Below are 22,622 nucleotides of genomic sequence, written 5' to 3' on the forward strand. Positions count from 1 at the left end.
TGACAACATTTTGTGGTAGTGGATTTCGGTTCGTGGTAAATTTGGTTGACAAGACATGTTCTTGTAGGCAATGGAAGGTATCTGGAATTCCTTGCAAACATGCACTAGCATTCATCACCTCACTTCCTAATGAACCTATTGAGAAGCATGTTGATTTCTACTTCTCCATTGAGAAATTTAGAGCAGCTTATAGTGCATGTATCCCTGCTTTGCCTGGCAAGACCAACTGGCCTAAATCTGATCATGAATTTTTTATGCATCCGCCACTACTAAAGGTTGTAGTTGGTAGGCCTAAAACTGAGAGGCATAAAGGTGGTACCGCTAATAAAAGGAAAAAAGGGAAACATCAATGTCCTATATGTAAGGAATATGGCCACCATTGGCCTAGCTGCAAGAAGGGTAGCAAAGAGGACATAGAAGCAATTAAAGATGTGATGTACATGTCTATGTTACAGCTTACTTACATGTATACACATATGTTACAATTGCATACTCAGCTAAAATTTACTTTAATTTGCTAATGTAGGGGACCACCAAAGAAGAAAAAAGGTACAAGCACAACCATACAAAAATCCATTGTGCCATGGGAGAATGAAGCTACAACGGCTTCCATGTCATTTCCACCACCAAGGTTTGCTCAACTTTTAATTTTTTGATTTCATTTTGCAATAATAGTGTCTCATCGTCCTTCTCACTTGTAGTCAAACCTTGGAGAGTACTACTAGTACAAAGAGAAAACATATTGACCCTTGGAGAGTACTACTAGTACGAAGAGAAAACATATTGACTCTTTTCCCAAAACTCCCAAAAGGTACCTCTACCATTGCTGCAACTTCATGCTGAATTTTAATTAAGATCTACCAAAGCTTGGACATTTCAAGTAAAAAAAAGAGAAATAAGAAAACTCTAACTCTGTAGCCTTGAAAAGGTATTTCAACTAAATCTGAATTTTTATTGCATGATTAGTGGTTTCATTTGTTCTTCAATTAATTGATCATATACATATATAGGTCAAGGAGCGGCTCAAATTAGCCTACGGCCGATCAAACAATTGAAGTAGATAAGAACAGAAAGGGCAAAACAAAGAAGAAGGCTGTTGCAAAAAAGATTAAAAAAAACTAAGCAGCCGTTGTTTGATAGCCCAGCAATGGCCACAAGAAGCAAAATGGTTGATGCTGCTGCTAGTCCTGCAATGAGCACAAGGTGTAAACGAAGATTGAGTCTGTGATGGTGATATGTAATAATGCCATATGACTGATTGTGGTTATGTGTGGATGTGAACTTTTGAACCTGTAATGTGAATTTGTATGCAAATACACTTTATTTTCTGTAATGAGGTCCTGGATGGTTGTGATTATGTGTGGATGTGAATTTGGATCTTCTCTAAAATTTATTTGGTTAATTGTCATGTTGCAATTCTATTTGGATCTTCTCTAAAATTTATTTGGTTAATTGTCATGTTGCAATCCTATATGCATGGATATGTTGTTGGACATATTGTTAGGTTAGCTCTGCAAAAAATTGAAGCTTCTATAGTCTGTGCAAAATATAACATAGTGCATAAAATGAGAGACAAAAAAATACGAGGAGACATACCCAAAATATTTGGGGCCAAACAAACTTGCATTTCAAATTGTCTCAAAACCTTAAAATATACAGCAGCCATGTAACAGATATGATGGAACCCAAAGAGGGGCAAAAGGGACTTTTTCCCTTGCAGTTAACACTGTTAGGTGTCCTTACTAACGGAAGTGCTAGATAGAGAACAAAAATTTCGGCAGTGCATTTATAGGGAAGTTTTTGAGTTTGAGTGCTATAGAGGAAGAGCAAATTTTATAAATGCTACGTAGGGAATTTTCTCTAAAAGTATGGGCTGCGCAGATCGTAGCTGGGCTGTTGTACCGTCGCACGGTTGATAGGCTTTTTTTCATTTTTATATTAAAAAAAATAAAATTTCACAAATATATGCCGAATATGGAAGTTTTCAAAAATGGGTGCCTGTCACCCCCCTAATGGGCGACAAGGTGCGTGTCGCCCATCCAGTTGGCGACAAGTCCTAAATGTAAAAAAAAATTATATTTAGGTCCTGGCGCCTAGGGCGCATTAAACAGTGAACTTGTAAAATAGATATAAAATCTTAGAACAATCAGAAAAATACAAACTCAACTGTTCTGGATTCTATGAAACAATTTCTATAACTTTTGTTACATAAAGTTTTTTCATTTGATCAATGTATTTTACTCTATTTTAAATACCAGTTTAATGCACTTTTATTTAAATCTCAAGATCCATCCTTTGGATGCATGTCATCTTTGGCCAGAGTTTTGCATATGGTGAGCATAGGCTTGTACAAAATTGGTAGGCCTAGAAAACATTTCTAGAATAAGTTTTTAAATTAGATCTTGCAATATGTTTAGTTTAAATGGGTTATTTATCCATGCTGCTATACTGATTTTTAGAAGTCATAACTTTTACAGTACCATTATTTTATTTCCTAAGAGCTATAAAAAAAGTTTGGTAAATTTTAGATAAGCACAACTAGACCAAATGAATTATTTCAGATTTTTCTAGGTACAAGAACTATTTTTCTTGATTTAGTGCATTTACCTTAGTCATAATTCATTTGGTCCAGCTGTGCTTATCTAAAATTTACCAAACTTTTTCCATAGCTCTTAGGAAATAAAATAAGGCTACTGTAAAAGTTATGGCTCCGAAAACTCAGTATAGCAGCATGGATAAATAACTCATTTAAACTAGATATATTGCAAGATCTAATTTAAAAACTTTTGCTATACGTGTTTTCTGGGCCTACCAATTTTACACAAGCCTATACTCACCACATGCAACACTCTGGCCAAAGATGACATGCATCCAAAGGATGGATCTTGAGATTTAAATAAAAGTGCATTAAACTGATATTTAAAATAGAGCAAGATACATTGATCAAATGAAAAACTTTATGTAACAAAAGTTGTAGATCTTATTTCATAGAATCCATAACAGTTGAGTTTTGTATTTTTCTGATTTTTCTACGATTTTATATTAATTTTACAAGTTCACTGTTTAATGCGCCCTGGGCACCAGGACCTAAATGTAAAAATTTTTTATATTTTGGTCCTGTCGCCAACTGGATGGACGACAGGCACCCCGCCCCCCGGGGCGACAGACACCCATTTTTGAAAATTTTCCTATTCGGCATATATTTTTAAAATTTTATTTTTTAAAATATAAAAATGAAAAAAGGCCGGTTGATAAACTTTGTGAAAAAAAATATGGAAAAAAAACTATGTAATTACTCCATGGGCCGAGAGATACTCCTTCAACTGGGCTGACAGGAAGCCTGCCAACAACAACTGGTGCGCAGGCAGGCACAGCCAGCAGGGGCCTCCTTGGTTTCTCAGCTACTCCAAACCCTCGTCCCCTCGGTCCTCGGTCTCATCGAAAACCCTCTCGTTTTATTTCCGCAGCTCCCTCCCCTTCTCCGCTCCACCACCCTGCTCTTGCCCAAGCAGCACGCGCATCGCGCTCCCAGATCCCCCTCCCGCATTCCCCGAGGCCAGGTAAGCCACGCCTCTCCCGATCCTCCCGTTTCTCGCCCGCGATCCGCGCTAGCTTTCTGTCCTTAGCAGGGTGAATCTTAGGGCCGATCCGTGTCGACGCCGTTCTGCGCTGGTGTTAGAGCAGTGATGTTTCCGATGGTGCAAGCCGGGAGCTGAACTAATCGCCGTCGCATGTTTTTTTTCTCTCGAGGGACGAGAATTAGAGATGCGTGCCGTGCCTTTGGTTGGTTGTGTAATCTGGTCTTTAGTTGGATATACATAAGTTAAGGGAGGGGGACGGGGCGTGAACTTTCAAGTCCTGCTCCCCAGCGAGGAGGGGTCTCAGCTTTGAATCTTGGTTCTGTCACCGATTCGTTGGCTTAGAATTTTTATCGTCCGGAAATGATTAGCTATTTGTCCAAATGGAGGAGAACTCTGTTCTGATCCCGGGATGAACAGTGTTTCTTACTCTTGTAATTGTGTTGAACCCAGACGAATGTTTTTGTGTTGTTCTTGATGGTATATCTCCTTCTAGTGACACGCTCTATTGATGTTCTGACTGACAGGCTTAGCTGGTAGTGAACAGGATGAGTGCTTCAGCAGCTGCTGGTGTGAAGATGGTGTCTGCACGCCCCTGCATCACGGCCTCACAAGGAATGCTTGCCTCGAGGGCGGCGGTTTCCAGGATTGAAACCACTGCTAGATTTGCAAGCTGCCCCAAAATCTGCTGCTCCAGGCCTCTCAGTTCTAAGCGTGCTGGTTTTGTTGTAAGAGCAATGTCAGGAGAGAGTGGCCCACAGGGGCTTCCCATTGATCTCAGAGGTAACTCAAGTCATCTAGATATCTCTCAGATTGCAAAAGTAACAATTTTCTTTTTTGTTGTGTTTTGCTGCTATAGTATTTACTATTTACTACTATATTTGTCCTATATGCTTATTATTGTAGCTTTCCATTGTTTTCAAGTATTGATAATCACTTATAATGGAAGGCTACAGTTCAATTCTTAGTCGTACCCTTAGAACTAAGAACAATTGATTGGTTGTTGGAAGCAATCAGTTTATGGCCTGAAATATCCTTACAGTTTTTCGTAATCTATTTAAGTGATGACCACATATGCTGATGGGAGTGCATCAATTTCTTGCTTGAAACTATAACCGAAACATCATTGCATACAGATCGTATGGAATGATATAGTCTAGTGGTAAAACTGAACCTTGTGTTAGATCTTGTTGGTAAAGCTGAACCTTTTTTTAGATCTTGTTTATTAGTTTCCATGGTATCCTTTCGTGGTTGAAAATTCGATTTCCTGGAAACTGTGTAAAGTTCATGGGTATAGAATAAGAAAGCTGTTTGTGGTGCTTTAAGGAAAAAATGTCTAACGTATATGATAAAAGATACCCCTTATGCCTTAAAAATAACTGGATATTGTATATATTCTCATGTATGTAATTTTATTTATTGAAAGAATGAAAACGCAAAGGACTTTGTTGTCAGTCTGATATGTTGCTGGAAGCCTTCTGAAGGACTACAATGTTTCTCATTTACTGTTAGTGTTTCAGGTAAAAGGGCATTCATTGCTGGAGTTGCTGATGACAATGGCTATGGATGGGCAATTGCAAAAGCTCTTGCTGCAGCTGGTGCTGAAATTCTTGTTGGAACATGGGTGCCAGTATGTTGATCGGATTCTTGCAGATTTCCTTGCCTTGGACAGTTTTGCTGACCAATAATCTCATGTAGTATTCTTCAATGACAGGCACTTAACATATTTGAGACAAGTCTGAGGCGTGGAAAGTTTGACGAATCACGCAAGTCTGTATTTTAACTTTTTATTGGTTTCAATATTCATACAGTCTAGCTTTCGACCTACTATTTAGCATATGTGTGACTTGCTGTTGATACAGGTTGCCAGATGGATCTCTTATGGATGTTGTTAAAGTCTATCCACTTGATGCTGTCTATGATTCCCCTGAGGATGTTCCTGAAGATGTAATGTTCTTAAATATATGTATATATACTTCAATTTGCAACATGGATTCGTATTCAAAATTTTATTCTCTATTTTAGGTCAAATCGAACAAAAGGTATGCTGGGTCATCAAACTGGACTGTTAAGGTGTGTAGATGCTGACCATTTTCCTTCCATATGGCTTGCCTAACTTCTTTGCTTGCTAGAAAACAACAGTCAGAATACAACTGCAATGGGGTACCTTGTTTTTATGAAAGCTTTAGAGCTTTGACTAATATAGTTCTCTTAATTTAACAGGAAGTTGCCGAAACAGTAAAGAATGATTTTGGCAGCATTGACATACTTGTGCATTCTCTTGCTAATGGCCCTGAGGTACAATCTCTCTCCCCCTCTCCTTCTCGCTCTGTGTATGTGTGAGCTATTTCTGGTGACATCATGCTCATGAAATCTTCAATGAAAACTCACCTACCTTCATGTTTGAAGGTAACGAAGCCTTTGTTGGAGACATCAAGAAGAGGCTATCTTGCTGCTATTTCAGCATCCAGTTACTCTTATGTTTCATTGCTTCAGCATTTCCTTCCTATAATGAATCCAGGTAGTGCATATCTCCTACACTATGCTGGCACTTATATTTCCCATGCTAGGGTTAATTCTGCTATTACTGCTTTTTATTTGTTTTTTAAATTTTGTCAAGCTCATAAATCATTAAAGTTTTGTTGTTTATAGCTATGTACAATGTGTTTCATGTGGATGAAACTCTTGGAGGACAGAAACCCACTCTGTGTTCTTCAATAGAAAAAGCATGTCCTGAAACACTGCCTTGTATCCCTTTTGTTGACTCTGTTTCATGAATTTAAATATTTTTCAGGTGGTGCTAGCATCTCTCTAACGTACATTGCGTCTGAAAGGGCAATTCCTGGGTAATTATTCTTTTGTTTTACAAGAAGAAGCTAATTATTGAGCTGAGATTACTTTGTTGTGGCTATAATGATTATTACCTTCTCTTTTCCTTATAGATATGGTGGTGGCATGAGTTCTGCAAAAGCAGCTCTTGAGAGCGATACACGGGTATGGTATTGCACTGTTGTGTACTTGAATTATTTATTTACCTGTACATCATTTTTTTCCTTACACTTTTTCCCACATATCAATGTAGGTGCTTGCTTTCGAAGCTGGACGTAAAGGCAAAATCAGAGTTAACACCATATCTGCAGGTATGTTTGTTCATTTGAAAGGATACTGTTGAAGAAACTGATTCATCTCAGATGAAAGTTAGCAGTATCAATATTGTTCACTAATAGTACTTTATATACATAGTTATGTGAGTGGTGCTGGTAAATAAATATATCAGTGTTTAATAAATGTGTTAAAACTTTGCTTGATATAATATTCCCCTAGGCACAGCAGTTTAGGATATCTAGCTTTAGCAATTAAGGGACTCGTGTCCTCAAATTTGTTTCATTTTGTGTTTTGTTCGTGGTATCTGTAGGCCCTCTGGGGAGCAGAGCAGCTAAGGCAATTGGATTTATTGAGAAGATGATAGAGTACTCTTATGTCAATGCACCACTGCAGAAGGAGCTGTTGGCAGGTGAAGATTGGCTTCTTTCACTATGACTAACTACCCCCCAAAATTGTATTATCTGAAAGCAGTTTAGCCTTTCGGCAAAAAAAATGTTCTCTAACAAAAATATTGCATGTTGAACAGATGAGGTGGGGAACACAGCTGCATTCCTGGTGTCTCCTTTGGCTTCTGCCATCACTGGTTCGACCGTCTATGTCGACAACGGACTCAATACTATGGGGCTTGCGGTTGACAGCCCTACGATAACGTCATAGGCATGGCTGTGGTAGATAGATGGGCTTTCCTGCTTCATTGCTGCGCGATTCTTGAATAAAGACCTTAATTAGTTAGTGTGAGAGGTAAGGGCAGGAAATGTTAAAAAAAATGACCTCTTGCCACCGTTGGTGTTGGGAGGCCATTTATAATCCATTTGGTACTCAACATTAGAGTAATTCCTGGATGATGTGGTTTGAAAAGATTGAAGCAGTCCAGTAATCCCTTTGGCCCATTTCCGATATTTCAGCACTTAATAGTGTTTTACTGTGGCTGAATAATTCCGGGATGAGCAATGTTATACAACCACAATAAGCAAACATAGATAATGTTTGGTGCCTTCTTTACTGTGATCTACTCAGTAGACGAACACAAGAGAGGGGAAATGTTCTTGGTAAATAGCAGAGCTGTATCGCTCTGCATATGAAAAAGGAAAAAAAATGATACCTTGGTTTGTTGCATTACTAATCTGATGAATACTATAATCCAATTGTTAGGCTGAGGACACAGAGTTCATCTGTAACAGACTAACAGTTACAGCTAAACCTTGCATTCTGAAATTCTGAACTTTCGGGGAAACTGTCCAACTACTGGCTACATACCGTGACGCTAACAAATAGTCATAATTTGGAAAAATTGTATGGGTGCAAATTGAGATGGGTTCATAATCATAAATGAATTCAGGTAGCTAAGGTACAGGTGCCTCTACCAGTACCTTTGCAGATCTTCAGTAACTGTCTTGAAAAGTGGGGGCACGAGTTTGTCTTGATCATCTTGGATGTCGTCGTCTTGCTGGGCGTCAGTGTCTGCTAGACTGCAAAGGCCACAGCATTGCATGTTGCAGCAATTTTTTTTAAACACAGCATAAATGCTCGTAAATACATACGCATACTCAATTTTATGAATACACACTGTCAGATAGCGCCATTTTTTTCTAGATGATATCACCAACTAAAACTGTTTGGTATTTGACAACATATATTCCTATAATAAGATTAGTAGCCATGGACTTGTTGATTTAGCACACTGCAAGAACTTTGATGTGAAAAAACGTTGCTCGTATTATTTGATCAATTGCATGCTATGATAAAATTAGTAGCGCAACCTGATGGCTCAGTGGTGGGTGCTCCCGTCGCAGATGCCACCCGCCCAGGCTCGAACCGGTGCACCGTGCAATAAAAATCACCCTTGCTGGCGCAACATGGTATGTTTTTTTTGCAATCGTGGATGCCACCCGCCCAGGCTCGAACCGGTGCACTGCGCAATAAAAATCACCCTCGCTGGCGCAACATGGTATGGGTTTTTTTTTGGTGACCGGCTGTTGCTGATGCTTCCTCTTAACAAAACATGGTGGGGACGTCATAACCCCCCCCCCCCCCACCTCTCGCGTTTCTCTCTCTTTTTTTGTACACTATAAAATTAGTAGCCGTGGACTTGTTAATTTAGCACAGTGCAAGAATCAATATTCAAACCTGAGGAAATTATTGTGGTTCCATAAAACTCACAAAATTAATAGCCCTACGTAATTGCCCGATGGAACGCAAGATTAACCCAACCTACAAATCTCTTAGCACTAAAGGTACAATAACGTCTAATCTTAAATAAAACTTCATTTAGTTAGCTAAAATATTAGATACATAAGGCTTATGTGACCAGAATCATTGTAAAAGATACCTTTTTACATATAGGTGGTGTTTGGATTTAGGGAAATGGAGGGCAGGAATGGGATATGAGGGGTGGGATATATTTCATACCATATTTGGATAGAAGGGTTTGAGAAAAAAATTAATGTTTGTGTAAGAGAAATGAGAGTTTCTTATCCGCCAATCCACTCCCAATGGAAGGGATAGGATGATGTAATAGGGTGTAAAATTATGAAAAAATACTCTCAGTCTATAAATGAAGCTCCATATTTAAAAAATTAAAAGATGGTATTATGGTCATAAAATAATATACCCCTAACCCAAACATATCCCCTGCTAACAAAGGAAAGGGAAACAATCTCATAACCCTATCCATACCCACTCCTAAACAATCCACCTCACATACTTAACCCCTTGCTATCCAAACAACACCATTTATTGTATGCCAATGTGACATATCACACAAACCCATACCCTTCGAGTTCTAAACTGACAGAGTTGAAGGGAGTAGAAATTGATGATAGGGCTCAATTTTCCATTTTTAGTCCATTTAATTATTTTATTTGTTTATTTAATTACTATTATCCATGTTATCTTTAACGCTAAATGGTAAATAGTCGGTCACTTTTTGTTTAGTGTTTAAATGATTTAAACAGCATTTAAAAGGAGTTAAACGAAATAAACTGTTTTGTATTATATCACCAAAATATACTTGTTAATTGCTTCAAAAATAACTATTCTAACTAATGTATGTATTTATGCATGTGAATGATCAAGTATATATATTTAAGCATGTAACAAATCAGGTATACATATTTATTCATGTAAAATAATTAAGTATAAATATGTATGCATGTAAGAATGCAAGTAGATTAGCTTCTATTTGCCTAAACAATGTATCAAATGGCCATTTAGGCCATCATATAGCATTTAATCCCGTTTCAGTTAGACTGTTTTCTTTGGTTTTTTTTATAGTTTAAATGACCGTTTAAAGTACAGACAACACAGTTTATCTCTATTTACCATTTAAACGGCGTTTAAACAAACATTGCTTATTATTGGGTATGAGATCGTTATTTCATCTTGTAGGATCATTTGCATAGATGAGGCGATAGCTAATCTGAAGTCAAGTTACTTTTACACAGGCGCACACTACTACGATAATGATACAATATGTACTTGGGGCATCACACTATTCCACCTTGTCAGAAGACCCCTTCCTTCAGTTGACCTAAAAGCAACTAGTAAGGTGCCCGTGTTGACACTACGGGTGCATGTATCCATCTAGGGGGTTGGTTGGAACAGCCAGTCAACGGATTCAGATCCTGCAGTCGGACGCCGCGACTTCGCTCTGCAGTCAGACTGATCTACCGTCCACCCGCTATCCTACAGCACCTCCCAATGGCCCTGTTTGGTTCTTTGTAGCACAATTAGCACAAAAATTTTGACCAATAATTAGGGTTACTCAATAAAGGCAATTTACAAAACTAACTCCACAGCCCTGCGCTACTTCGCGAGACGAACCTAATGAGGCCTTTGACCGCACGATTAGAGGATGGTTACTGTAGCATCACTGTAGCCAATCATCGATTAATTACTGTCATTAGATTTGTCGTGAAAAGTTACGTCCATCCGTGAAAAGGTTTTGCAAATAAACTTCATTTAGTACTCCATGCATGTGAGATTATTTTCTCGGGAATTGTGTGCTATGCTATGATAGGGAAACCAAACAGGGCCAATGGCTCGCGCGCGGATGGTCCTGCCCAACGCTGGCTCGATTCTCGGCTACCTGATGCTCGGCTCGCTCGTGTTTTTGGGAGACAGAACAAGGAGAGGCGGCATGGCCAGCAGCCTCGCCATAGCCATGGCCCGCGCGTGGCAGTGCCGCCGTTCCCGCCAGCACTAGACCAGGCTGCGGCGCGGCGAGGTGGGCCTGTGGCCGGCGTGCTCGATAGGGGCCAGTGCGCCCGGTAGCATGACGCAGGGGCGGCGCGAGACCTGCGCGCGGTGGCGCCACAGGTCGGAGCGGCAACGCGGCGGCGGTCTGGTGCCGGCGGAGCTGGAAACGAAGGGGAAAAGGGCCGATAAGATGTGCGTGCTCGCCGGGGTTCCGTTTTCGCGGTAGGTGGACGAGGAGGAGGGCCGGAGAGGGGTTGTCGGCATAGGGGCGCAGCTCGGGCGGTACAGGGAGGTCGGCGGCTGGGGAATCCTTGATTCCCGGCGAGGCAGCTAGCGGAGCTCAACTATGAGGGGTTGGGCCGTTGGGGAGGGAGCTAGGGACGTGCGCGAGCTTTGGATGCTGTGGATTTGTAATCCATGGTGGGAATCGAGAGAATTTCGTCGGAGAAGACGATATGCTTGGGCTCCGCCGCCACCGCCACCGCGCCCAGCATGCTCCTGAGCATGCGCTAATACGTGAACGGTGAAAGCCGCCAGACCCGCACCAGGCGTCGTCACCGCCACCTGCGAGAAGGCCGCCTCGTCGTACCACTCTAGCGCATTCTCCCTAGCCAGCTCCATGCCCGCGGAGGCAGGCGAAGGGATGGTCCATGTGCTCGAGCCGAGCCAGCGTCGAGCAGGAGCCGTGATCGAGCCAGCATCTGGCAAGAGAACCGCACAAACAAGCCATTATTGTAGGATCGCGGGTGGACGGCCAGATTTGCGACTGCAGAGCGAAGTCGCGGCGCCCGACTGCAGAGGATATATCATAGAGTTAACCATAAAATTATTTAAATACAAATGTAAATGTAAAATATAATGTCCGTGCTAACGCTATGACAATATATTTTTTTTCATCAAACACATAGAAGAATTAGAAGAAACAGATTTTAGTATTACATACACAACATTGAACAATTCCGAGTACCAAAGTGGCTCTGATCTAGATTGTATAGGCATCTACTGCACTGAGATCCTTAGCTCCGGCCAGGGACCATAGGTGCACCTCTCCTCTACAATCTGCAACTAATGCTGAACTGGCCACTGTTGAAGACATAGTCGTCCCTTTGCTTCGAGCCAGGTGCCTAAAATCACCAGAGTTGTATCCCTTGCGGCTTGCTGACCATGACATTAAGCCATGACATTTGGTAATGCAAACGAAAGACTAAACAGCAGCATATGCTTTCAAGAATCAAGATGCAAGGGACGAACACCAACCAGTTGCATCTTGATAATACAAATCAAACCACCAAAAGAGCTATTGGATAGAACGGCAAAGAACTTATCCTCTTGAAGCTCCCCACAATCCGACAATGTTTATCAGACAAAGTTTATCTCCTCTCCTATACTTAGTAGCCTGTACATGCTTGCACAAAGTATGATACTTTGTGCAAGTTGAAGCACCGGCTACAACTTACCAGCAAACACCAAAGTTCACATTTTTCATTGCACTGGGATTGCAGGTTCACAATCCGACAGTGTGTTAGCGTCTAGCTGGATACCTAGGCAGTCCTAGGGCCCTCAATTGCCCTAAGCTCTCAAGTCTCAACACATCACCCCTCTCAAAGCAATGTGGTGGAGCAATGCAAAGAAAGAACATGTTTTGTGGCAATTTTGCCAAATTGATGAGGTACACATAATTCAAACTTAATTCCTCGAAGTTATTCAGTGAAATCATTATATCTTCTAGAAAGATCAGTTTGTGTGAAAAGCAGAACACACATTACTCTACTGATACAAAAAAGAGCTTCCACCATTGGAACTGAAATTTGAAAACTACGCTGAAAAAACAAAAAACATATGACGTATTCTAGTATGTTAGTAGACCGAACAAACGTGCAGGCAATATCTCTATTCTGATGATGGAATAGGCAACATTCGTTAGGAGAGTACCCAGAAAGCACATCATCAAGGCATGGAGCAGAAAGGAAATGATAATTCATTTGGTATTGGTGCCAGAGTGCATCTGCTGGCACACTCCGAATGCATCTGAAATAGAAAAAAGCATTAGAACTGAAACAAAAGAATAAATATAGTTTCACAATAATAAATATAGCATGAGAAGCACATGATATGTTATGCTGTAAACATAGACAAACAGAAAGTATAGTTTGCCTAGACCCAGGATTGTGACTCTCATGCTATATTTACCAGTTTAGCAGAGCACACATGAGGGAAAAAAAATCAATTTGCATGAAAAATGAAAAAGAACAAATAAGACCAATCCTACCGTACTTCTCATCAGTTCACAAATGAAACAGTGTGCTCATGAGATATATATCCCATAAACCAAGTCTAACATAAACCTTCTGTCACTGTGCTTGTAGAGTTAATAGGGCTTAGGGCAAATATTCTTTACTGCTAGAAAAATTCACACGATATGGCAAAATTAAAAATTCCTACCTCTGGAGCAGACAGCAGGCTGGCTTTTGAGATCACAAATCACCCACAATTAACAACCATTGCCTATAACTCAAATAAAGAAGATGGTATTATTAGAGAGTAAAAGCAAGTAGTATACACAAGCATCTAACTGGGTATATTTCCCAATCATTTTGATATTGTGCGTTAACAATGAAAAGAGAAGGCAACATTAGCTGCAGTGTCCTAGCTTTAATACATACAAATCTGTATTTTCCTAATCCTAATCATGTTCTCTAGTGCTTGCCCATTGCTCTACAGCTTGGATTTGGAGGAATAAACAGTGGAGGTCAGGATGCAACGCCAGGTTCTGCTCTGATTTGGAGCCGTGCCTTGGAGTAGAAGCAGAGGAATGAAACGTGTTGCTGCTGGCTGCTGCTTCGATTTGCATATGAGGCAGGGAAGGGTGCGGAGGTTCTCGATGATTTCATCCGACCTTTCGGGGAAAGAGTGGAACTGGTCACCGAGAAGCCGTAGCCGCTGGCCCCGAGCCTGACCACCGCGTCGTGCCCGCCTGCATCAGGATGATGAGGTGCTGCTGCGTTTACCTGCTCCAACGTGCTGCTCTAGATCGGGGGGGGGGGGGGGGGGGGGGGGGACTCGGATGGGTTCCCAAATGGGGTGTAGAACCATGCCGCCGCCGGCCGCTCGCTCGCCGACGCAGCCCGCTCGCGCCTTGGCCTGCTCGCCCCCACGCCCGCTCGACACCGCCCGAGCCCGCCTTAGCCTGCTTGGCCGCCGACGCCCACCTTGGCCCGCCCCACCGCCTTGGCCTGCTCGCCTGCCGTGGCCTGCCGCAGGCCGACGCCGCCCGCCCACCCATACCCGTCCGCGCCCACCGACGCGCCGGATCTGGCGATAGAGGGCGACGGCGGGGAATGGTGGAGCGCGGGGAGCAGGTCGCGCGGTGCCGGGGAGGGCTAGAGCTGGGAGAGGCTAACGTCGCTAGGGAGGAGGTCACGCCGGGAGGGCCGGCCGCGGGAGGAGCACCGCCTTCCGGGAGAGGGTGCTCGGGCAGCCGCGCAGGGAGACCTAGTTGATAGTCTATTCAACATTTTACATGAAAAAAATATTGAACCAGCCTTCTGAAAAATGTTGAACTACTATTAGTTTGATAATGATGAACCAATATTTCTCCCACCTTCTCAGTCGCCGGCGCGCCCTTCGGCCGGCTGGCGAGGCAGCGGTGCGTGGAGCAAACACTAGCGACGACCGCCGTAGAGCAGGTGGCGCATAACCAGCAGTGATGGCGGAGCAGGCACGGCGGTGGCGGAGCAGGTAGCAGTGGCAGGAGGCGGCGCACTAGGAGGCGGCGAGCGCTGCGGCGGCGGGCACCGCGGCGCGCGAAGGCAGAAGGAGGGAAAGCAGCGGGCGATGGTCGATGGGCAGGCAACGGTGGCCGACGGGTAGGAGGCTTTTACAAGTATCTATTCTATCTCTACTATAAAAGATTCATGATAATTGAAATATTTCTCACCAAATTTAGCCTCCATACTCACCTCACAAATTATATCTATACTATAAAGATTCATAATAATTGAAATATTCCTCACCAAATTTAGTCTTCATACTCACCTCACAAATTTCCTCTTTGAGGCCCGCATGTAATCACAAATTATTTGACAGAAATCTGGCGCGCCGAAAACAATCGCTCTGCCAGTGCAATCGCCGTGGCGCGCCCCTCCCCCCTTCCGATTTTTTTCACCGTGAATTGTACCCACGCGGCGGGTTTACCCACCGATTTTTCACCCGGGTCGCGGAGCCCCGGCGCCGGTTTTTCCCACGGGGATCGCGGAGCCGCGCTGGTCACGCCGATTTTCAATCCCGCGTGTCGCGCCGCGTCCTCCGTTTGCGCGATCGCCAACCCCGCATCGCGACCTTCCCCGCACGGTGCCCACCCAATCCCGCCAGTCGATCACGCCGCCTCCCCCTCGCGAAGCGCCTTCCCTCGACGCCGCCTCCTCCCTCGCGACGCGCCTTCCCCAGACGCTGCCTCCTTCCCTGCGACGCCTCCTCCCCCTCGCCCAGGCAGACGGCGACGTTGGCCCCTGCTCCGGACGGCTAGACGCGGGTTTCCTCTCGATCCAATTGAGATCTGGCAGGTGCTCTCCCCGCGCGGGCGGCTCCGCCGGCCGCGTGCTGCGGCGGCGACGGCTGTCGCGGCTCAAGCAGGCGCGTGCCATGGGGGCGGCGGGGGGCGCGGCTGGCCGCGGGGGCAAGGCCGCTCGGGAGGGCGTGTCGCGCACCGGGCAGCGGCGAGCGCGGCGGCGCGTGCTGCGGGGCGACGGCTGGCCCGGGGCAAGCGCGGCTCGAGCGGGCGCGTCGCGCATCGAGTAGCGGCGAGCGCGGCGGCGCCTGCCGCGGGTCGAAGGCTGGCCCGGCTCCGGCGGCCGGCGGCGGGAGGTCGTGGGCCGCGAGGCTAGCACGGCTCGGGCGGGCGCGTCGTGCGACCGCCGACGGCCTGCGCGGCTCCGGCTGGCGCGTTCCAGGCTAGCCTCGCGGCGTTCTTCCCCGTGCTCCCCTCCGTCAAGGATGCAATGGGATTCGCCACGCTGCGGGCCGCGAGTTTCAACTGGGGACGCGTCCTCTTCACCTCTTGGCCTCTGCTTTGGCCTCCGGATCCGTCGAGGGAGGGAGGAGCTCCAGGAGGGGGTGGGCGGTGCTGCCATGCCCGGCGCCGAGCGTCCGCACTTCGTCTACTGGTACCTCGTCCTCATCGTGAGTAACCCACACCCACCCAATGCGCGTACTATACCCTCATCTACCGCCATCTTCCTCTCCTCCATTGTTGCTGTGTCATACTGGATTAACAAGATGCTTTGTGTAGGCATATTTCCCCCAATTTCTCAACCAGAAGGTCGCCCCTTGACAATTCAAGATGCAATAGGAAAAGAATGGCATTTTCAGTTTAGGTTTTGGCCAAATAATATCAGCCGAATGTATGTCTTGGAGGGTGTTATACCATGCATACTGTCCTTGCAATGCAATTACAAGCTGGCGATACAGGTAATTAGCAACTTATTTCTTTGGAGACATTCATAAGCATCGTCGCAATTACTTTTTTCTTGGTTGAAGTCCATTTTTTTAGAATATGTATGTCGTGTATAGCTTATTATTTCTTACATTGTTTCCATGCTATAGTAAATTATGCAATCTATTCCATCTTATCTGGATGTTGTTTTACTGGAAAAGTTTTTTAATTACTAATGTTTTTTTTTTGTAGTGACCTTTAGTCGGATATAATCCGGAGGGGAAACTTGTTATGGGATTCCGGAAGCCAACAAATACTGTCAGTCTGCCAGTAAGTTAGTTTTTCCTATTAACCTCTAAGATAGTCTGATATTACTGATGATGCTTGTTTTTCATCTGCTTTCTTATGTTTTACTTTGATGTTTGTATGTTACTTTCACACAGGACTCGCAGATCTCAGCTATTGCAAATGGTTTCCTTCTCAGTGAGGCACTCTTTTCTACTGCAAATGACACTTTGCTTAGGAGTAGTAATTGGTTATCCCAAATTTCTTCAGTCAATAAAGGGGAATGCAGATCTCCATCCAAACTCTCTATATGATCATCATATGAACTCAGTTGATGGGGATGTTAGTTGGCTTAAGGTGGATAAATTCACCAGCAGGCAGGTGAGGGGTCTTTGCAGTTTTTACAAAAAAGAAGTCACAATATTGGTTCCAAAAGCAGGCGGCTCTTAATGGATGCTGAAGATGCCATGGAGCTAAAGCTTACCTGGGAGGAGGCTCAAGAGTTATTGCATCTTGCTCCCACTGCAAACGAACTATTGTGATGATTGAGGGCTATGAATTTGAAGAGTTCAATGTAAGTTTGTTATTTATTTCATTGTTCATGTTCCGGATTATGGAGCACATCCTCTCTGGCCGGCACAAAAGGCAGATCATTGTTTATGCAAACACTTGGATTATGTTCAATCTAATATAAATGTACTGCATACATGCAGGAACCCGCTGTCTTTGCAAAGAGATCAGTTTTCACCATCCGCGCAACTGGGTAAGTAAATCATTGGACAAAAGGCAGCATTATTAACTTTTGTTTACTTTAGAGTTATTCTGAATAGTATACATAATGGATGGGTTGATTTTTTTCATAACACATTTTAGAGAGCTTTCCCCTAACATAAAGAAACTGAAATTATGCATATGTTAAGATCTTCTGTCTCGTAATCTCAGTGAGTGAGGTGCATTTAAGTTCCATGAAAAAGACATACCAGAATACTTTAAGACGTAGAAATGGTAAAGAAAAATAATTGAAAAGGTGATGACATTCATCCGAAAGGCTTGGTGCTTAAAACAACTCTTCCCCAGTCCCCGCGTAGTGCGAGAAGCCTACGGCACTGGGTACGCCCTTTTTAGTTAAATAAAATAAAATGAGTACCTCTACATCTATCATCAAAAGTATTTAGAGGTAACTTGTTGATTTTATCTATCTGCACAAATATTTGTATAAAAAATTAATGACAGTGGTCAATGGTGTCATATGCTCTTTCAAAACATAGTTCAAAATAATGCCAGCAACCCATGCACATTGTCTACGTTACCCCGATACGCCAGGGAGGGGGCGTATCCCATATCGGATACGTATCCGATACGGATACGCATCGGATACGTGGTGGACACGTATCCATGGAGTATCGGCAAAAAAATAAATAAAACAAAATTCCGATACGTGGAAGATACGTATCCAATCCAGCAAACGTCCAACCTGGGCTGCGGATACGCCCAGCCACGAACAGAGTGGAGGCCGTGCAACACGAAGGGGAGCAGAAGGAGAGTCCTGTGCGGGCAAGGTTGCTCGCCAGCTCGCGTGCTCGCGTCGGCCGCCGAACCGCCGTCGATTCAGGCTCCGCCGCCGCCGATTGAAGCACCGCGGACCTCCGCCTTCGCTGATTGGAGCTCCACCACCGCGGGATTCGACCTCCGCCGCCGCCGATTTGATGTCCGCAACCGCCGGATCGACCTCTGCTGCCGTCGATTCGAGCTCCGCGGCTGCCGAATCGACGCTCCGACGCTGCGAGCGGAGGTGGTGTGCCATGGAGCAGAGGGCGGACGGGGATGCGGGCGGTGGAGCAGATGGGGATGGGTTGCGGGGAGCGGAAGCAGCTGTGCGCCTACGCGAGAGCTGAACTGGACATGGATGGGTTGGCAGTCGATTGGGCAGGGCACTGGTACACATATGGTGCTTAGATGGGCCGTGGGCTTTCCTAAGACAATGGTAGTCAGACCAGCATTATTATTATTTTTATTATTATTTTATTTTTAAAATAGTAAACGTATCCGCGTATCGGATTGTTTAGGAAATTGCCGTATCCGCGTATCTGTATCCTTCCGATACCGATACACGTATCCGTATCCGTGCAACATAGCACATCGTAACCATTTTTTGGTTTTTTTCCATTAAGTGCTGACCACTGTATGTCTATTCATTATATGGACTCATCAATTCTTTTTTTACTGATGGATCCCTAAAACCAAAAGGAGTGATAATTTGATGAGCTTGATTGCTGGACCTTGATGAACTACTTCATAAATTAGCTTGCATAGGCATCCTGCAAGAGTCTTTACCGTAACCCAAACAAAGAGAAGTAATATGGTCCCTTTAGTTTCTGTGGGAAGCTACAGCGACCTTTGCCTTATTTTCCGTCTAATCAAAATGGCTTTTCCGGAACAATGGTCTTTCTGAAGCATAGGTGAGTAATGGTTACTTACTATTGTAGGACCATTGGTGCTTCATGTTGCTGACAATTGTACAATTTTTGGTCATTTCTCAGGGTTGTACAAGGCAATGGTTGCTTTTCTTGAGACTCCAAATACTAATCCACTTGCAGCACGCACGTAATAATTGCTTTGTGTCCAAATTCATTGTTCTCTTTAGATGCTTGGATATATAATTGGCAGATTTCGAGTCTTATGTGCAATCACATAGTGTTTATCGAATTATTAATAGTCTAGGCGAGGAACTGATGCTATTCACTCGTGATCTGAATTTTCAATTGTGATCTGATGCTATTCACTTGTGATCTAAATTCTAATTGTCATGTGTTATGCCCAATCTAACAGATTTATATTAGAATACTGGTTTACTCCAATTTGTGCTTCGAAAAGAAAACAAATTCAGAAGATACATTTTCGCCTTTCAAGGTTACTCTGGTCAAACTATACCTACCACATTTTTATCTCTACATCTATCATCAAGTTGCCTCTATCACTGAAAGCAAGTCATGTGTTAAGTGCCAGCAAGTTGCGTCTTATTTAAAAACAGTTGCCTCTATCACTGAAAGCTAGCTGTTTTCAATGAATTGACCATGTTTTGAAGAAAAAAAAAGGGGGGGGGGCATGAATTCACAAGCTGCAAGCTCACGAAGGAGAATTGAACCAGATGGGAGGAGGTATGGTTTTTTCATTGTGATCACTGATATTTATTTGGCCCGACATGTATGATTCATTTTTTATTCCAAGCATAAATGATCACCTGCTAAACTTTTGTAAGAAGCCACTGCAATTGCTATCTACCTCTTTTCTAGTGTTTATTTAATAGTTTTGATTAGTTCATTAATTGTTTGGTTCACCTTTGCAAGGTAGAATTTAATGAAATTTTTGCAAGAAGCAGCTACAGTTGCTATCTACCTCTTTTTTTGTGTTTATTTGACAGTTTGATAATTAGTTCAGTAATTGTTTGGTTCACCTTGCGATATATAATATGCAGGGGCGAAGCTAGAGCAAAGAGAACCCGAGTGCACACCTCAATATATATATGAAAAAAAAACTTGTCTAACATATGCCAAGGCACATAAATGCTTAATAAAATGAAGAATACAGTAGCACCGATAGTTATCAATAAACACCAACAAAATATTAATTGGTCTACATGGTAATGATAAAATATACCTCTTAGTATTTGCGATTTCCTATTTTCTTAAAGCGATCCACTACAGCCTCGTTTGTAACTTTTAACATCTTTTCTTTCTCCACATTGCAAATGAGACAATGATTCATGTAGTCATCTCCCATACGGTTGCGCAGCTTTGTTTTCACAGTTTTCATGGCTGAAAAGATCCTCTCTACTGTAGCAGTGGTGACGGGCAATACAAGTACTAGCTTCAAAAGCCGATAAACCATACTGTAGGTAAGATGTTTCCTTGTCGCTACCATTTTTTGAGAAAGCTCGACAATGGTATTTATGTTGGCAAATCTGTCATCTCCACGCACATCATCAATATAAAGGAAAAGTTCGGCGTTAAGATCCCTCAACTCCACATGGTCAAAGTCATTAGGATATAATTTAGCCAAGCTTATCAAACTGTCCACATTGAAATCATGGAATGAATCTCTTGGATTGAATGCAGCCGAACATACAAGCAATTGAGAGGAAGTCTCATTAAAGCGACTATCAAGCTCTTGCAGTAGCCAATCAAGAATTTCATTAAAACAATCAACTTGAAAATGATGCTTGTTGGTAATTCCTGTCTTTTTCCTAGGCTTAGTTGGATCAATGTAAGCCTCATCCATTTCCAATTTGGAAATATCATGTTTATCACAAAACTCATATACTTCATCAAGTACTTTCTCCCACTCCTCTCTTCTAGCCCTGTCCAAATGGTTTCTAGTAGATCTCACACAATTAACAACATTCACAATATCTTGGTCTTTCCGTTGCAGTGCCGTTGACAAGGTATTTGTGATAGTCAAAATGGTCAGCATGAGATGCAAATAGAACACGAATTCAAAAGATTGGAAGTACACAAGAATACCCCTCGCTTTTCCATCCTTGTCTTCCTTTTCCACATATTCTAGTACTTTGATAATTGTTTGGAACAAGTTAACTAAACTTCTGAGAGATTTATAGTGAGAACTCCAACGAGTATCTCCGGGTCTTTGAAGACATTGTTCCTGATTCAATCCTGTTCCGGTATTAAGTAACCCACATCCCATGGCCTTACTAACTTCATTGAGATTGATATCTCGAATCATGTCCCTTCTCTTTGCAGATCTACCCACCACATTCAACAAGGTAGAAATCTTATTAAAAAATTCAGCAATGCCTGTATGCTTTCTAGTAACAGCTACAACCACTAGTTGAAGTTGATGAGCAAAGCAATGGACATAATACACACTACTGTTTTCTCTCATGATCAATGATTGTAAGCCATTGAACGCACCTCGCATATTGCAAGCACCATCATATCCTTGACCTCTTACTTGTTTCAAGCTCAACTTCCCTGTAATTCCCTCTATTATAAGATGTATTTGACTCATCATGTCCTCGGAAAGGCAATTCTTGCTTGAGCAGCAATCTGGCAGTATCAATTGCACCATTAAGTCGAACAAAATATGCATTCTTAGAAGTCTCCAACTGCTTATAAAACACTGCCTTAATACTTAAAAGAAAATGATTGGCCACATGCCTACATAAGTTCTAAAGGATTCGAATGTTAAAGTGGAGGAGCAAAGTAAGAAGCTAGAAGCATGTGCACAGCGGATAGAAAAAGGAGTTGGCAAAGATCACTCAAACCTGCTGCCTGCTGCTGCGATGCAGATTCCGGCGAGCGGCGACAAGTCGTGCAGTGGTGCCGCACAGCCGCAGTGACATGCGATGCTGCTGCCTCGCTAGCTTCCGCCTCTCTGGTTTTCTTTTTGTTGCATTGTCGATTGGATCGCCGGCGTTGTTTCGCCTTCTTGTCTGGCTCGTCAGGTTTAATGCGCACAATAGCAGAACAAGCAGCGCAGCACCACTTTGGCTTCTCTTGTGGGCCTTAATTTCTCAAATTGATCTGTAAGCAAGCGGTGCCTAGTGGGTAGTGGGCTCCATGGCTGTTGTTGCCTGCTGGGCCGTGGTGCACCTAATTGGTTTAGGGAGTGCACATGTGGTAAAATTTAGAAGCTAATCACTAAAACTTTTTGCTTCCCTGGTGCACATGCACTCGGCAAGTCCAACATGGCTCCGATTAATATGAGTGAGCGATCACTAGCTACTTCATTTGCAGAGGTGTCTAGAGGGGGAGGTGTGGGTGGCTCTGTAGCTGCCTAATTGAGGGTAGAGACCACGAGAAAAGTCCAGCTGATGGGGAGTTGCATCAGCGTGGGGCTTTCCTCGACACTACTCTGCAGGAGACCGATGCCAGGCTGTGATGTGCTTGAGGGATGAGGACAACGTGGGTGGCATCGTGTCTATTGTTCATTTGGGTGATCGAGTTGTACACACATTTTCTTATCCCAAAGAAGGAACCAAGTTGAACAAGGTTCCTCTTCTCCGTCAC

General features: G+C 43.4%; 1 protein-coding gene and 1 long non-coding RNA gene across 6 annotated transcripts; one reads left to right on the top strand and one right to left on the bottom strand.

Moving 5' to 3' along the window:
- The first annotated feature begins 3,398 nt into the window (after nt 1-3,398).
- On the top strand, nt 3,399-7,676 carry LOC120712057 (enoyl-[acyl-carrier-protein] reductase [NADH] 1, chloroplastic). Of its 3 annotated transcripts, none has more exons than XM_039997757.1 (13): nt 3,399-3,560; nt 4,106-4,361; nt 5,099-5,208; nt 5,293-5,348; nt 5,441-5,525; nt 5,604-5,651; nt 5,802-5,876; nt 5,988-6,099; nt 6,373-6,424; nt 6,521-6,572; nt 6,661-6,718; nt 6,994-7,092; nt 7,210-7,676. In XM_039997757.1, exons 2-13 carry the CDS (start codon nt 4,127-4,129, stop codon nt 7,338-7,340), a joined length of 1,113 nt encoding a protein of 370 aa, XP_039853691.1. In that variant the 5' UTR covers nt 3,399-3,560; nt 4,106-4,126; the 3' UTR covers nt 7,341-7,676. The 3 variants fall into 3 exon arrangements, with proteins under 3 accessions (XP_039853691.1, XP_039853692.1, XP_039853693.1); XM_039997758.1 differs by having other exon boundaries at nt 3,407-3,560; nt 4,119-4,361; XM_039997759.1 differs by having other exon boundaries at nt 3,414-3,560; nt 4,126-4,361.
- A 4,018-nt stretch (nt 7,677-11,694) lies between these two features.
- Nucleotides 11,695-14,740, bottom strand: LOC120712061. 3 transcript variants are annotated; one of them, XR_005690648.1, is made up of 3 exons: nt 14,482-14,740; nt 13,323-13,385; nt 11,695-12,908 (listed from the first exon to the last, which is right to left on the bottom strand). It is a non-coding gene; the product is annotated as an uncharacterized LOC120712061 (long non-coding RNA). The 3 variants fall into 3 exon arrangements; XR_005690650.1 differs by having other exon boundaries at nt 12,519-14,372; nt 14,482-14,616; XR_005690649.1 differs by having other exon boundaries at nt 12,519-14,384; nt 14,482-14,615.
- Between the last annotated feature and the right edge of the window lie 7,882 nt (nt 14,741-22,622).

The sequence above is a fragment of the Panicum virgatum genome, chromosome 6K (genome assembly GCF_016808335.1).
Source record: "Panicum virgatum strain AP13 chromosome 6K, P.virgatum_v5, whole genome shotgun sequence".
Lineage (NCBI taxonomy): Eukaryota > Viridiplantae > Streptophyta > Magnoliopsida > Poales > Poaceae > Panicum > Panicum virgatum.